Here is a 16,161-nt window from a genome sequence, read left to right as displayed (position 1 = left end):
AACTTGAAACATGCCATGCTTACTCATTGGATCATTAAATAGAAAAATCAAACATAAAGTGGTACTTACTTTTGTGCAAATCAATTTTGCGTAGATGCTAATTTCCCGGACTCACTATACATGCAGAATTAGTCGGCGGGTAGAGTTTAGAAAGCATGTTGTGTACCTAGACGTAAATACTAAATACATAATATACAGCCTCTGGTTACTAGTTACTATGTACACTGTGAACTATGCTACACTTTCTTTTCTTCAACTAACTACTTACTAGTAAAAGTTATGTTAATACCTACTTCATCAATATCTAGTAGTGAGTGAAACAACGCGTGGGTTCAATCGAAGAAAGAAACTCTACATTTTCTAAATATTTATTAAATATTGACTTCCTTCATGCCAGTAACTGCATTACTGCACAAAGCTTATGATTAATTATCCCTTATTTAAATCACAGGTTTTTTAATACATTAATAAGTATTTTTAATTCCGAGTCAGTAAAATAACATTTTAGCTTTCGACCATTATTTGCAGAAGTCTCTATTGCATAATGTCTGTCTAAGTGGTCTAAGTAAGTAATTTATAATGTCAATTTACTGACTTAAAACTAGGTTTATAAAGCAACATCACAATACAAATTGTGTAATTTGATACGCCTCCTATGTACATTTTTTTCTTTGGATACATAACACATTAAAATCTGTTAAATCTATCAAATATTTGACAACACAATTAATCAAGTACGCTACTGTAACAAGCTACATTATTAAATTATAAAGTTGCTAGCTACGATTATTTATTAGCTAGAATTGCTAAGTGAAATCAAAGTTAATAAAATTAACATCAAGTGAACATGGAAGTCTTGTATTTCCAGGAAAATAGGCAATTATGTTATTTTGATACAAAACATTCAGGTAATATTTTAATTTTCATAGAAATTAACGAATTTTTGTAATATTTTCAAGGTTTTTCAACGAAACTTTATGATGTAGTTAAATATGATTTCAATTTTCTTGGAAATATAATAAAGTTACACTTAATTGATAAATTAATTTACCTTTTGTTAGAATTTCCCCAAAAAATGGTGGAACTAATAATTAGTATATTGGGTTAAACCAGAACTAAAAGGTAACTACGTTAATTAATATACAGTGCACTATCAGTTAGTTTGCTAAACTCAATCAGCGCCAAGGTTATTGCTGTCCACGTCTACTTCTTCAACTTCCTTACCTTGCTGGGAGTCGAAGTAGCCGTGTTTCAAGTAATACAACAACGGGTACGGAATCTCCCCATATTCCTGAGGAGTTTTGCTGTCTTCCAGCTCGTTCCTCGATACCCCAATGGAGATATCGGAGCAGGCCCCAAACTGCTCCTGGTTGCCGCAACCAAGTCCTTGGGTGCCATTCTTACAGTCGCCCCAGTTGTTCCCTGCTGTGTACCTCCACTGAAGAACGCAGTGGTCGCAGACTATTCCTGGAGGGAGTCTGTAAGTGACTTCGTACTTTATACTACCCTTTTTGGGGTAGTACAGCGTCCCTCCTTCTTCAAGTTCGAGGATATGTCTGTCGAAGCACTCCTGTTGGTTGTTGTTGGGGTCTGGACAGAGCTTGAAGGTCCAGTAGCCCTGGTGGGAGGTGGTGAGCTCGACGGTGGTGGTGATGAGCGCGCCGGGCAGGTGCCGGCTGACGATGACGCCGGTGCCGTACACCCCGCCCAGCTCGTGAGGTCTGGGCTCTTTTAAGTCGTACGCGTCGCCGCAAATCCCGCATCTGGAAGTTTGAAGGGTGACTATAATCTACCATTTAACTCAGATTACGAATTGGGACCGACGATCTGGTAAAGGTCGCGGGAAGAGCCTGGATGCGGGCAGCGCAGGACCGTGCATTGTGGAAAACCTTGGAGGAGGCCTTTGTCCAGCAGTGGACGTCATTTGGCTGAAACGAACGAACGAATTTTCATGTGATTAGGCTGTTTTTGATAGAGCATCATCATTTCAGCCACATAACGTCTACTGCTGAACGTAGGCCTCCCCTAATGATTTATACTTTGGCTGACTGGATTTAGTGCCTTCTTGCTACCTTTATAAGGTCACCTTTATAATGTCCACCTTGTGGGTGGATGTCTCACGTCATTGATCGATGTGAAACTCTAACTGGGACCAGTCAGAAAAATCTAAGAGCGTTTGATAGTTTACTTTAACTCTCGTGCGAGTAAAAGAACTGCTTCGTCATTCTAAAGTTAATGGAATAAAGCTGACAATAGCCTACTTACTTTCCACCGTTAACCGACCACTGATAATAAAATCCTCCGCAGTTGAGCCCGTCGTCGTCATAGTTGGGCTCCGTATCGAACCCATATCTCCAGGCTGTGGCCCTGGAGGGCGGGTCCAGCACCCTCCCGTGCCCTCGCACCTGACCCACCGCTGACAACGCCAGGAGAAACAGCAACATCTAGAAAAACGTGCACATTCGATCTATTACATTTTTATATTGTTTTTAATGTTCATGGTCACTAACAAAATGTATATTACTGACGAGATTGCTACCATCTTAATTTTGAGTTTCCGATATTTCGGCACTGTTGCAAGCGCCATGGTCACGGAGTAACTGAGGAAACTTGCGGGTGAGATGGGCAGACATAAATAAATAAATATCCTTGGACATTTTACACTGCGCTTCTAGTCCCAAACTAAGCAAAGCTTGTACCTACTATGGGTACTAGACAACAGATTTTAAAAACATACTTATATACTTTTTTTTTACATATCGGTCTACATAAAATTAAGGTAGGTACATGGTAGCAATCCCGTCAGTAATAATATGTAATTACTTATATTACATTTTTGTTGAAAAACACCACCTATTGCAACAACTTACAAAAGATCCTGCCACAGTGCTTAACTTGATATGAGAAGTTTTTACTCTTATCAGTGTCAGAATTTTAGGATCGTCGTAGGTGCCTTACCTAACATAGGATCAGAAAATCCGAATCGCCTGAGAGGTCAGTTATCTAAACACTAAAAGGACTGGAAGGTCTTGTCTGGGGTCTAATTTAAACTAAATATTCGTTAAACTAATAAAATCAGTTTGTCTCTTAAGAATAAGTAATTCGTCCAAGATTTTTCTCCTACTTTTGCCTATTGAACACAGGTCGTTTCCGTGCCAATTAATTACTTACGTAGGTACTCGTAGTCCGAATAATTACGTTTAAACCTACTAAACATAACATCAGAAAAAAATCAATCAATTCCAATCTACAGAACAGACACGATAACTTAAATTAGGAAGGTAGACCTGTGAGTAGATTGCGTAAGTTTTTTTAAGCGATAAATCGTGTCTAAAATCAATAAAAAAAGATTTCCATTGTTGTTTTTTATGATTTAGCTAATTCGCGGTTACCTAATGACAAACATTATTATGATAAAAATCGAAGTGATTAAAGAACACAACAAACACAAACATTTAACATCGTGGTTCATCTGAAATTAAAATGACCATTATCTTTTTTAATCGGCTAAAAATAGATACCTAAGTACTTTATTTATTTTCATCATAGATAATACCTACCTTCCTACGTCACCAGAAGAAAGTAGTTCAAAATCCATGAATATAATTCTAAGAAAATCTAATTGAAAAGATAAGCATTCGGAATAACCAAACCACTTACGCATAGGATCTGCAATTGAATGAAGTGCTCTTGATGATAAACATCGTATGCAAATAACTTTCAACTTACTGTACGCGATACAGTGTGGTTAGTTCAGTAGTCCCACAAAATTCCTGAACAGTGCAAAAAGCCTAACTTCTTCTTCTGAACTCTTGTGGGATGGAGTAGGTAATTATAGTAGTAGGTCACAAATCGTTTCTACTAAGTTTCTAACATGACTCTATCATGCATGCTGACGCGGATTAACTATTTATCTGAAACACGAACCTTAAAATTAACTGTAATGGTAACTGTAGAATTGTTTGAAATAAACTTTGTTATTAATATTATAAAGTGATGTATGTGAAATAACCTTTTTTGACTGCAATGTGAAATGTAGAGATAGCGCATCTGTTTCAGTTTTATCTATTTATTAACAAGTTTGCAAATTTCTCTTAACGCGGATGTATTAGAAAATAGTTTTTGATTGTGTTACATGTTAATTAATAATAACTGTCATTAACACAAAACATCTAATTATGGAGTGATAGCTAGTGGGAAAACGCCATTCACCTTCGGTGCGGGGTTTTAAGTTTGAGTCAAAAACATTTGTATAGTTTTTCTAAAAATGTATCTAGAAGATATCGTTGAGCATGAGAAAATATACATAGTTCAATAGAATGTGGGAAGTGTGTGAAGTGTGATGATTTTATTTTAATTTGCGATTATTAGGGACGGGAATAATTGATTTTTATGTTAAGTTTCGGCTTTTTTCCGCTTTGCACTGAAGAAAAGTCATCCCTAATATCAAACTCCGTTTTTTTTAAATTCTCTTGTAGGCCCAATGACAATTTAACTTTCCTTGGGAAAAACTTGGAACTTGAAAAACAAGAAGAGTTACTTAACTAATAGTACGAAAACGCACAATGGTATGATTGATAGGTTACAGATTTGCACCAGAAATGATTTAATCCTAGGAATAGTCGAACACGAACACGTATGTGAGACTACTGTTCCATCTCTGTACACTGTGTCGTAAACAAGTATTAATGAATGGTACTCAAATTTTTGGACAAATGACTTTCTATCCTTTTCGTTTTCTATTTAAAAAGCTTTTGGCTAAAAAAACATTGAATTTTAAATAAAGTAAGTTTAATTTTAAATGAAGTTTAGAGTTTTTAGACATGACAATACAATTTCTTACCATTGCTTCGCGACGTCCTTATAAGACACAAAGCAGCAGAAGTATGCGACTCAATAATATCAAATGGATCCCAGAGGAGTCCAGTACCAATGGGACTATTGGGGTCTTGGTGAGGCAACACAAATTAAAAGGAAGATTTTACAAATCACTTAACACAAAATAAATGAACCTTACCTTTATAAATCTCGATCACCAAAAAACCGAACTGTTAGAAACGAATTAGCTTGATAGATAGGAAACTTTGATTGAATTCGATTCGTTCAGCGTTTCCGATTTATACTTCGGTCGTCTTCGGCTTATCATCGACGATCTCATTAAAAGATAACGGCAATCAAAACAATAGTCATACATTTGAAGTGGGTTATCCGACGCTTAGGTACATGGGATTTAAGTGGGTCTATCTGTCTATTAAGAAAATTATTTCAATTAGTAACGTAAAATTCGATATTTACACCCGTATTTGACGTATAAACGATGCTTGATTAAGTGACGCAGCAAATCGAAAGCACAGCGTTGAATAGAGCTCTGTGATTCGTTCGTGTATGACCCTGTGCGTCCACGCGCACTGTGAGACCTCATAGTAATGTTTGTGAATACGGGCGTTACCTATTCACAGCATCAATCACCCTACCCCTTTTACTTATCTTACAACTGTTCTCTCCGTAGGTGGTCTGAAACAGATCGCTTCATGGCAATAAGACCGCCTAAATGTGGCGTCTCTTTTGTGTATTTCTTTCTTTTCTTACATTATCTCTCTATTAATCATCTTGGTTTTACCTAACTGAAGGAATCATTGGGTAAGGTTTATGTTATTCTGTGGTGTTTCAGCTGTAGACGTTCTGTGGCTGAAATGATGATGATGATAATGATGAAAGTAATCTTGGTCTTACAACTATTAGAACACTTGTTTCAAAGTTAAGTATTGTTATGTTAAGTATATCTTAGGCAGTTATTTCAATAAGTAGGTATGCCCAACAACTACTAAATTATTTTATAAAACTCGAGCGGCAAAGATATGAGATTGAAAAATGGAAAATTGTAATTTATGAGAGAACTTTCAAATCCATAATAAGCTTTAAGCATAAGCTTTCAATGGAATTTGATTCACGTTTGTATAATGATTGAGTTGTTTGCTCAGCAAAGGACGGAAATATGACACAGTGTATCACCTTTACTAGGAATTTCATTTGCATTCATGTATTCTTCGGTGAAAGTGAGAAAAGTAATTAGGTATTGTTCAACAAAGTCAGAGAGCAAATGTTATAGGTTAATAGTATAAAGACCTCATTATCGAAGTTGGTTATCTATCTATATAAATAAAAATGAATTGATGTTCGTTAGTCTGATTAAAACTCGAGAACGGCTGGGCCGATTAAGCTGATTTTGGTTTTAAAATGTTTGTCGTAGTCCAGTAGGCCTAAGACCGTGCCTAAGATGCGCGCCGCGATAAGCAGTTATCACGGCATTTTATCGACTTTGCCCATACATTTTGACGTCGATAAAAGTTATCACGGCGCGCATCTTAGGCCTACAGGGTAGGTCTAAACGGTGAGCAAATACGCGCGCGATATTGTTTTTCTGTGACAGACAAAATTCCACGCGGGCGAAGCCGCGGGCAGAAAGCTAGTTTTTAATAAGTAAGCCGATGACCTCAGGGTATAGTAAACATGAAGTATTGTCGACTGGGGTCTGTGACTCACTCACCACAGACAGTAAACAGACAAACGTTTCTATATACATTTGTATATGGAAATATAGCGTACGGTTGTGGTTTGCTAACAAAGGGTTTGTACTACAAATACTAAAGCTTGTTGGAGCTTTGCCCGTGGCTTCGTCCGAGTTAATTTTTGGTCACAGATAAATTAAATGATGAACTTTAAAATGAACTTTATTGTAAATATGAAATTAGGTAAATAGGTAAACTACTCGTATATTTACTATGGAGCACGTGGGCAGTGGACTCCTTTCAAAAACTGAGAAAAACACTACTTTTACCTATGTTTTTCTCTGGGTCTTAAACAAACTCTATACCAAATTTAATTAAATCTGTTCAGTGATCCATCGCAAAAAGGTAAAAGCTAAAATCCAAACGGACAGACAAAATTAACTTCGCATTTTATTAGTAGTACGGATTAACGGTGTAAACGTTTTGCACAGTCAGCATAAAAAATATCTGTACAGAGAAATTGCTTATAACTTGTCATGATGACAAAAAGGCATTTAAATTTTCTGGTATTTTTTAAGAAATATGAGGAAAGACTTTTGAGCACTTTCACTGTATGTAAATTGGCCTTTTCTTTTCACTGCTCTCTATTAATTTGCAAATAATAATTCAACAGCTTTAGTCATCCCCTTACTGTTTAGATATTTTCTATTGTTCTTCTGTAGTATCCGGATGAACTTGCTTCCTTCGGTCTGATCCTCATTTTCTATCAGGCGTGTTGCAGGCCAAGAGCTTCCCCGTTGTGGTAAAAAATATAGAGTTTAATTTAGTCATAAATCGTAGAATCTAATATTCAATATACCTACCTATTTATTTTCTTTTTTGTTTAACTCTACATTTTATATATCGGTTAATTCAATTTAAACGTCACTTTTTTAATCGTATTGCATAAATAAATGAATACATGACTAATTGTCATATCAACTAATCAACAGTAAAATATGATGTTCAGTAATTAATTGTGTGCGAGTTAATTTAGATTTGCGTCTTAATTAAAAATAATTATCAATTTACGTAGCTGGAACTTGAAAATGTCAAAAATATCATCACTTATTAGGAAATTTAAAGAAAACTGTTATTGTATGAACAGTTTTGTTGTTGATGCACTTTTCTGTAAAGAAAAGTTATTAGGCCTACCTCTCCATTTCACATGCTTTCTTTGTACCTTAATAAACGAGACACTAATGTAATTACAATCATTCAAACACAATGCCATTGCATTTTATGTTATATTTTTATGTAACATTTAATAACTAGCTTTGTCCGTAGATTACGTGACATTCGCCATCGATTCGAATTTGAACTACGAAATACAATACAACTAAATTGTAACGCTTTTGGACAATAGACCAATCAATGAACACTAATTAATACCGTAAAAAACACAAATATTTGCGTTTTTAACTCTTTAGCAATAATGTTTAATTTCAATTTTTTACAACATTACCGATTCCGCTTCACTACGCTATACGACAATTAAAACATCAAACATCTTACGTTACTTGTAATTCGATGCGTATTAGCAAGTTTATTGTCGACTGTACTATTTGGTTTCCTATTTATAAATTATAACGTCCAATTAACAAATAGAAAGCATCAGATCCATTACGAAAGAAGAAGAGCAAACAATACTCAGTGGTTGACTCCACATTTTCCGCATAATTTTCTTTGCTCCAGTTAAACTATTACAAGTTTTCTTGCGAATGCGCGCGCGCTTGTATTTGTCAACTGCGGTAACTCAACTAATGAGTTAATTAGGTATCCGTGTTTCGTCTAGTGGTTTGTGGTGACTCTATCAGTCTAGAGTTCTATTCCCGTGTAGGGCACATAAATCGCAGTATTTATTTGTATGTACCTAGGTACTTATTCTAGTATAGTTACAACTTTATTGTAGGCTTCATGAATTTCATCGTTCGAAAAAGAATTCGATCAACGTGGAAAGCATTGGGGGAGGCCTATGTTCAGCAGTGGACGTCCTATGGCTGAAATGATGATGATGATGATAATGATGATGAAAAAGAAAATTAAATATAGGTAACTCCGTGCTTTTCAGGATTCGTTGTCGGTATAAATACACAAACAAACAATCCTTTACAATAAGTTATCAGATAAAAATTGAATACGAAACATGGATTAATTATGCACGTTTATGATTTTATAACAATGACCTAGTTTTATTTATAATGTAATACTAATTTAGATTAGAAATAATTAGAACCGGGTCTAGATTACGATCAGTATTTTCTTATCAGTAGTTCCGATGTCTAGTGATAACGTATGTACCAGTACTACAAGTTATTGATAACATCGCAATTAATTACCAGCTATGCTCTTCTACAGGCTGTACAAAAACTGAAAGGATTTTATAATAAAACATTAATGAACTAATTACCTAGGTCTAATTTTCATAAAAAAATATTAGTTATTGAAATGAATAAAATATAATTAGGGGTTTATAATACTTCAGTATTCTATCGAGCTGAAAATAAAACAGTGTTTACTTACAATGTATCCAAAATCACTATCACAAAATATAGTTCATGTAACTCGCCGGCACCATTTGCCGCGCGGATGGTAAACTTCACAGTGTTGCCAACCTAACTCATTTTAAACAAAAACTTCTTTCACTAGCGCGCGAAAAAATATTATTTTCCCAATCGTTGTCGAAGTTGTCGCCGGCCGTCGCGGTCCGCGCCGCACTAATCGAAAAATGGATTTTTCTGCCCTTTCTCTGTCGATTTGTTTACTTTCTCTCAAAATCGGGCAAGCCGCGAACTGTGGCTCATCGGCTTCGACGCGGAGTACTTGCATGCAATGCTCTATGGTTTTCCGAATTACTTGAAGAGTGACTTTTTATAACTGAAATAATAAAACCTTTTGTTATGAAAAAAAAATAGATACGCCACGAAAAATTTGTAGGAACATCCTGTAAAAGGCTTACCTACCTAATTGTTTATTGTTAGGACTATCATAAAAAAACTTATGCTTGCGCACACGCGTCCTAGAAACACAAACAGTGTGGTGATCCTTTTTAGTAGTTTTATTTAATTAAAATGTAATTTAATCAACGCTTCTGTGATGAACAAATAGTAAATATAGGTATTATATCTCATAAACTTTGTTTACATTTGCCACCGTTGGTTGCCATAAATTGGGAGAGCGGAACTCTCCGGTGGCACCGTGAAAATGCATTATCTAGTAGTTATTCAGTTATGCAGAATCTATAAATGAATTTGTGAAAGTAAGTAGGCCCTTTATTAGATAAGTACGTTACGTAGGTGTTAGATATTATGTGAACGACTTTTAATTGAAAAAAAAAAGTAAAGTAGAGAGTGGATGTCTGGATGGATGTACGTTTGTTACTCTTTCACGCAAAACCTACTGAACGGATTTTGATGAAACTTTACAGTATTACCTTTTATAACCCAGAATAACATAAAGGCTATAGACAAACTAAATATCACGCGGGTGAAGCCGCGGGCAAAAGCTAGTATTCCTATAAAATATTTCTACACGTCTGTGTATGTAAAGTAAGTAATTTGTGTGGCTCTCTATGATAGGTTAGTAGCAAGAAGAAAATAAATTGTGTTTTAGAGAGGGATTAAGAACATAAAACGCAAGAAATATGAAATAACTCTTTTATTATCATAGGGGTTCCTTGCCATAATTTTAGGTAAATAAGTTAAATAATAAAATCACAACTTAATGAATACTTAAAATTAACTCGCACGCCGTCAAATTTAAAATTTGAAATTTTGAATTTTGATACAAAGACTCGCTACGAGAAAACTCTCCCAAATTAAAATCAAAAATTGACGTCGTAGGCAATTCACTTATTACTATGGCAGGTAAAATGGACTCAAAAATTATTTAAAAAAATATTTATATATGTATCTACCAACGTGGAACAGAAAATGAGGTGTTAGGTAAAAATAAAATTGCAGTTTATAAAGAAGTGCAGTCAAATGTGCAAGAAGTCTAACGCTATTTTAAATCAAATCAATTATATTATTTAAAACCGTTTTTTATTAATTAAATAAAGGAACGCATAGGTATATTCGTTAAACTTCCTGCGGGATAAACATACTGACGTGACAATTGTATACGTAGACATTTATAATGTTAGTTTCAATTTATTTATAAGTTATCTATTATTTTATAATCGTCTATATACATGTTCCAATCGAATCGTAAACCTAGTAATTAAGCGTGATAAATGATTTCCAATTATCAACTTTTACCTAAAGATACATCACAGATAGAGGCATAAAAAATTAACATCTAGGAAGGTGTAATTAGCAATTGGTAAAGGTTTGCTATGGCGTCTATGTTTAAGAAAACTAAGGACTATTGAATTAAAACATAAATTTGTTTTAGCCTACACGAGTGCACGGAGAAAGAAAAAGTGCGAAGCGAAGAAAGCGAAATATGTAAAACAAATAATTATAATCTAAGGAAAGAAGACATGAATTAGAGAAACAATCGAGTTTGCCCCCTTGAGAAGCTAATAAAGTCCATTCAAAAAACTGGCAAGCACTTACACATTAAATTGATAAATCTTATGAATTATAAGTTCTGATAACACCACTGACATTTGTTTAAAAAATTACTCCGGCGTTTGACTAGATGCTTCTTATTTTAACTATTTTCATCGACTCGGAATACTCGTTTAAATATCTATTAACAGATTTTACGCAAACAGACCATCGCATTGAGACTTAGTCATCGAAACAAATAAATATATAAATAAAATACTTTAAATACAAAAATAGAACTCTAAAACAGTCCGAGTTACTATGTGTCAAGATTTACACTGAGGGATGGGTACGCTATTTCAAAATGGAGAGTTTTGTTTTGCCAAAAATATGAAAAATAAATAATGTACTTTACTTTTTTTCGTCAGCATTGATTTTGGCGTCATTTTTCTTATTTGGTTCGTCATTTCGACTTTCAGCATTGTTGTTATCATTTTCCTTTTCATCTTTCTTGTTAGTGTTTGTATTGTTTTGACCATCGGTATTTTCTTGTGATTTTGTTTTGGAGTCCCATTTGTTTTGAAACTCGTCATTAAGCATTTTCTCAAAATCAGCAGACACTTTATTTACGTTTTTCTTCATTGTAGGATCAGGGTAGCTCTGAAAATTAACGTCAACTTAAAGTTGATCCAAATAAAGCAGTAATATAAAGAACAGTGCGAAAAAGAAAACTACCTTTAGGTACAGACGCACATTGTTGAAAATTCGCCTGAAATCTTGAACCACCTGCTCGTATTCTGTATAGGATGAATTCTTCAGCTTAGTCGCAATATCGTGAAGGCACATCGGATATTTGACTACTTCATAAAATCTTGGAGCCTGAAAAAAACTTTCTTATATTTGCCGAACATAATAAGCTACTTTTTCCACATAAAAACATTAGTATGTATATTTACCATTTTGATATCCATATCATGCTGAATGAAAGCGGATTCACTAATTTGAGACAAGTTATTAATGATCGTCTCAAATTTCTTGACAGTGGCAGCCGGTAACGGCTTTTTCTTTTTAGGATGATACCACATTCCTGATATTGCGACCTTAGATTTTCCACTAGATTTCTTTTGATTTTCATCTCGCACATAATTTCCAGTTTGATCAAAACTTGGGCAACGAGCAGTTTCCTTTGATGCTTCCGTTTTGGCATTGGGTACGTCAATTGGATCTTCTTGAATCTCCGGTTGCTTCGTATCAGAATCAAGCAACTTAACAATATCGTCGGCAAAAATGGATTGATCGCGATTTTTGGGTAAAGTGTAATCATTTTTATTCAACACTTGTGGGCCCCAGAGATTGGCCATTTCCTTTGACATATAATGATTGGAAGGTAGTGCAGAAGGCCAAACATCCGCTTGGTCCATGCGTAGTTTTACTTGCTTCAAATCATCAGGAAATTCATCATCTGCTGTCAAGCCCAACGCGTCGTATAGCCTAGCGGCATCTGATTTATTGGAACCTTCATGGATGAAATCCATTAATTTTGGGGCAGATTGCTTGGCCGCTTCCCAAGCACGATCAGATGTCATAGATGTGAGTATCTCCAGAGGATCGGCAGTTCTCATGTCTAAACAGGGCATACCATGTCTTGGCATCAGTTTGTGCTCTTCACCGAAGACGTCATCCACCCGGCGAGACATCAAACATGGCCAGGACTCAATGTTGTATTTAGGTTGAGGAGCCAATGTCACTTGAGGAAATGGTACCTTCATTTTTATCGGGCCTATTTCATCTACCACAGGACTCTCAAAAACCACATCTGGAGATGCGCCTTGTACAAATGCAGATATTGGATCTGCAGGTTTTATTGGAACTTTGTAACTTCCAGGCTTCATGTAAACTTTAGACATTTCGTGAAACTCATCATTTTCGGGATCAATGAATTGCACGGGGCCAGAGATATTATTAGAAATCGTCACAACATTCGATGGAATCTGAATATTGTGAGTGTGATGAGTTATATAATCGTTAGGTTCTTTTTGGACCATCTGACCCCACGCCGCAAAAAAATCATTCTCTTCCTTCGTGTCACCGCAGCTGTTGTTTTTCTGTATGTAGCATCCTCTCATTTCGGCTGCTGTGGCCATGCTCGGAATGAGGGTTTTTTCTACGTGACTCAAAGGTATCATCTTAGCCTTCAGCTCCATCTCTCTGCGCTGTAACAAGTCACAAGGCATGTTTCCTAAGAGTGGCTGACCTGGAGCTTTTCCGAGTTCCGCATCCATTTTGTGCTTGAGTTGGTTATAAAGCTCTCGTTGTTCAGAATGGCACATGCCTTCGAGAGTCCGAAAATCTGGCACGTTTGTAATAGTCCAAGACTGTCGAGGCTTAGCTTCACGAACACTGCAAGGGTCACACTTGTATTGAACTTTTTGGTAGCCTTCCAAATCACTTTGATCATTGAGGGGATAAAAATTATGAGAGTTGGGAGGTGGCACTACAGGAAATTTTTTGTACGTGACACTTGATCTGGGTGGCCATGGCCCGTCACTGAAGTTCTGAGAAGTGGACTGACTTTGGGTTTGAGCCCATGGGGGCTGGACGGCGTTGAAGGGCTGCGGCGAAGCGTTGACTGGCCGCGGAGTACTAGCGTGTGGCTTAGACTGCTGAAATTTACTTTGATTTTGATGTCGCGGAGCAGCCGAATTTGATGCATAGTAGTTATGAGAGAAGCTCTTCTGCTCCATTGTAAAACCGTGGTCGAGGCACTTAAATGTTTTATAAATATGAGTCAGCATTTCTTTAGTTACGGCTTGCCATTGTACGAAACATTCCCTGATGTTAGGACTGTAATATTTATTTTCGATTCTAGAAAATGTTTCATGTTTCTCACTGAGTAGCTCCTTTACTCCTTTCCATCCATCTAAAATTCTCACAAATGAGAATATAAAGTTTTTGATAACCCATGGAATGCCTTGGGAATGAAGGTTGGCGACCGCGCTGTCTGGTTTCTGCACATTAGATCTAGTCTTGGCACAGATGGAATGTATGTTCTTGAAGCATGGTCTGTTATGGTGGGCAATCGCAATGTTCTCAGCATCAGTGCAAGCTTCGATCGCCAACTGAACAATTTGATTTGGAATCTGATCGTGTATAACAATTTTGTCCAACGCAGTTAACAAAACATCAGACGATCCTGAAGGCTTACTTTTATCGTCTTCTTGATTAGATGACTTTTGATTTTGCTTTTGGTTACTGGAGTCAGTCCTGGAGCTCGTATCGGGAATATTGCAGAGTTCTGAGACCATGCGTTCACCTTCGACGTAAAAATCGAGACTCGAAGTGGATTCTGAAGTGAGGTTTCGATCTGATTTTCTTTGACGGTCCGTTTCTACGCTAGTTTCTTTGTACCTCTCGTGGTATCTCGGATCGGCACTGTAGGCGTTGCGTTTATCCTGACTTTTGACGATCTTCTTTTTAGCTCCGGTTCCGATTGGTTCCTGGTTGGATATAGACCAGGAGCTCTGTGATCGCCTGTCCGAGTGCACGCTGCGGTCGCCCGACATTCCAGGCCCGCCGTAGTTGGGCGACGACGGGTCAAAGACTAACCCCACCAGTGGAGAGTTGGGCGGCGAACTGAAGGTAGGAGCAGATTGATTGTTATATCTGAAATAAACAGGCTTAACTTAGTAAGCAAAATTTTAACAAGCAAATTGATTGATGGAATTTTATACCTTGAATTCTGATACTGTTGACTGGATGCAGTGGCTTCGTAGATGCCAGTAGCGACTCGGCAGTATGTTGCCATGTTTTGATCAGTAAGGTCTTTACTGGAACACCCTGTTTCAATGAAGAATGGTTTAAAATGAAAGTTTACAAAAATAATCGTATTCAAATCTTTCTTAATCTGAAATTCAGCAGAGGAAAGTCAGAAAGATTTGATTACCATGTCTTTGGTACACTTACCATAGTTCTTGGACTGAATCACGGCGTACTGGTGCGAGCCCTGGTAGCCCTCCTGGTGGGGCGCACTCCTCTCTCTATCTCCCTCGCGGTATTCGGCCGTCTTGCTCGATCCCCCGCCTCCATATTCTTGCATTTGGCTCGTGGTCGTCTACAATCACGAAATATGCATGAAAATTTTTGAAGATTTCGAAATTCATGAATTTTGAAAACAGTTCCCTATTTTTCTCTTTTTCTGAACCAAAATTCATACAAGTGGGCCTTCAGAAATAGCTAAATTCAAAGCAAAAGCAAGGTAGAGTCTTAGAACTTTTCAAAAAATATATTTTAATTAAAGGACAATCAATATGTTCATAAAATTTAGTCCGTAAAATATAGCTTATAATTGTGCCCGATAAGCTTTTCGCGAAAGCTTAATATTTTAATATAATTTTCGTTGATAAATTAAAAAGAAGTTTATTTTTGGCAGAAAATGAAATAGAAAAGTACTTTGCAAGAGTTTTGGTTTAGTTTTTCATTGTACGAGAGACATAATTGACATTAGTTTGTACAAGATCTAGTTGGTGCCCACGGTAGCTTTTCTTTTTCCCAAATAAAAACGTTCAATTTCCCTTGAAATTCCTAGGAATAGACTAGCGTGGATCTACTTTGAAGCATCTACTTTGCGTTTTACTTCTTCTAAATGCTCTACTATGAAACAACTATATGACAAAAGTACATATAAAAGAATCCTCAGAATTCTTACCTTTGATGTGGTATCGTATCCCTGCTAAGGTTGATTGTCCAGATTTCAGAACATAATAAAAAAATCAGGCACCTAGTAATGCTTGTCAAAAGAATCTTGTGACTTTTAATCAAATAATTATTTTTATTCTTACGAAGTAACGGTAATGATTTCACTAGATTTGGAAGATCTGGGGGCACTACTATCTACCTTATTCTCTAACTATTTTTTCCTATGTAAGTAGAAAGTTATTTTCATGTTCACTTTCTTCGATGTGCAATGGACAATGTGTGAGCTGCCAAATAATTGAAACCAACCATATGATTTGGTTCAATTGTTTCTGTCATTCCATTTTTGCTTTTCTGGAGGTTGATAAAGTTGCCTTTCCATTTTCATTTAGACTCCTTGCTGTTTCATTTACCCCTAAGCCTTATTT

General features: G+C 36.3%; 2 protein-coding genes across 4 annotated transcripts; both read right to left on the bottom strand.

The window, feature by feature from the left end:
* Window positions 1-352: 352 nt before the first annotated feature.
* Window positions 353-9,267, bottom strand: LOC135078995 (uncharacterized). 2 transcript variants are annotated; one of them, XM_063973609.1, is made up of 3 exons: window positions 9,072-9,267; window positions 2,266-2,444; window positions 353-1,763 (listed from the first exon to the last, which is right to left on the bottom strand). In XM_063973609.1, the coding sequence occupies exons 2-3, from the start codon at window positions 2,442-2,444 to the stop codon at window positions 1,172-1,174; spliced, it is 771 nt and encodes a 256-aa protein (XP_063829679.1). In that variant the 5' UTR covers window positions 9,072-9,267; the 3' UTR covers window positions 353-1,171. The 2 variants fall into 2 exon arrangements, with proteins under 2 accessions (XP_063829679.1, XP_063829678.1); XM_063973608.1 differs by lacking the exon at window positions 9,072-9,267 and adding an exon at window positions 5,018-5,104.
* Window positions 9,268-10,209: 942 nt separating this feature from the next.
* On the bottom strand, window positions 10,210-16,141 carry LOC135078990 (uncharacterized). 2 transcript variants are annotated; one of them, XM_063973602.1, is made up of 6 exons: window positions 15,747-16,141; window positions 15,005-15,152; window positions 14,773-14,878; window positions 11,998-14,704; window positions 11,777-11,920; window positions 10,210-11,701 (listed from the first exon to the last, which is right to left on the bottom strand). In XM_063973602.1, exons 2-6 carry the CDS (start codon window positions 15,135-15,137, stop codon window positions 11,453-11,455), a joined length of 3,339 nt encoding a protein of 1,112 aa, XP_063829672.1. In that variant the 5' UTR covers window positions 15,138-15,152; window positions 15,747-16,141; the 3' UTR covers window positions 10,210-11,452. The 2 variants fall into 2 exon arrangements, with proteins under 2 accessions (XP_063829672.1, XP_063829673.1); XM_063973603.1 differs by having other exon boundaries at window positions 11,998-14,674.
* Between the last annotated feature and the right edge of the window lie 20 nt (window positions 16,142-16,161).

This window comes from Ostrinia nubilalis, chromosome 15 (assembly GCF_963855985.1).
Source record: "Ostrinia nubilalis chromosome 15, ilOstNubi1.1, whole genome shotgun sequence".
NCBI lineage: Eukaryota > Metazoa > Arthropoda > Insecta > Lepidoptera > Crambidae > Ostrinia > Ostrinia nubilalis.
The sequence above is the reverse complement of the archived record's forward strand: the minus strand, read 5'-3'. Positions and strand labels throughout refer to the sequence as shown.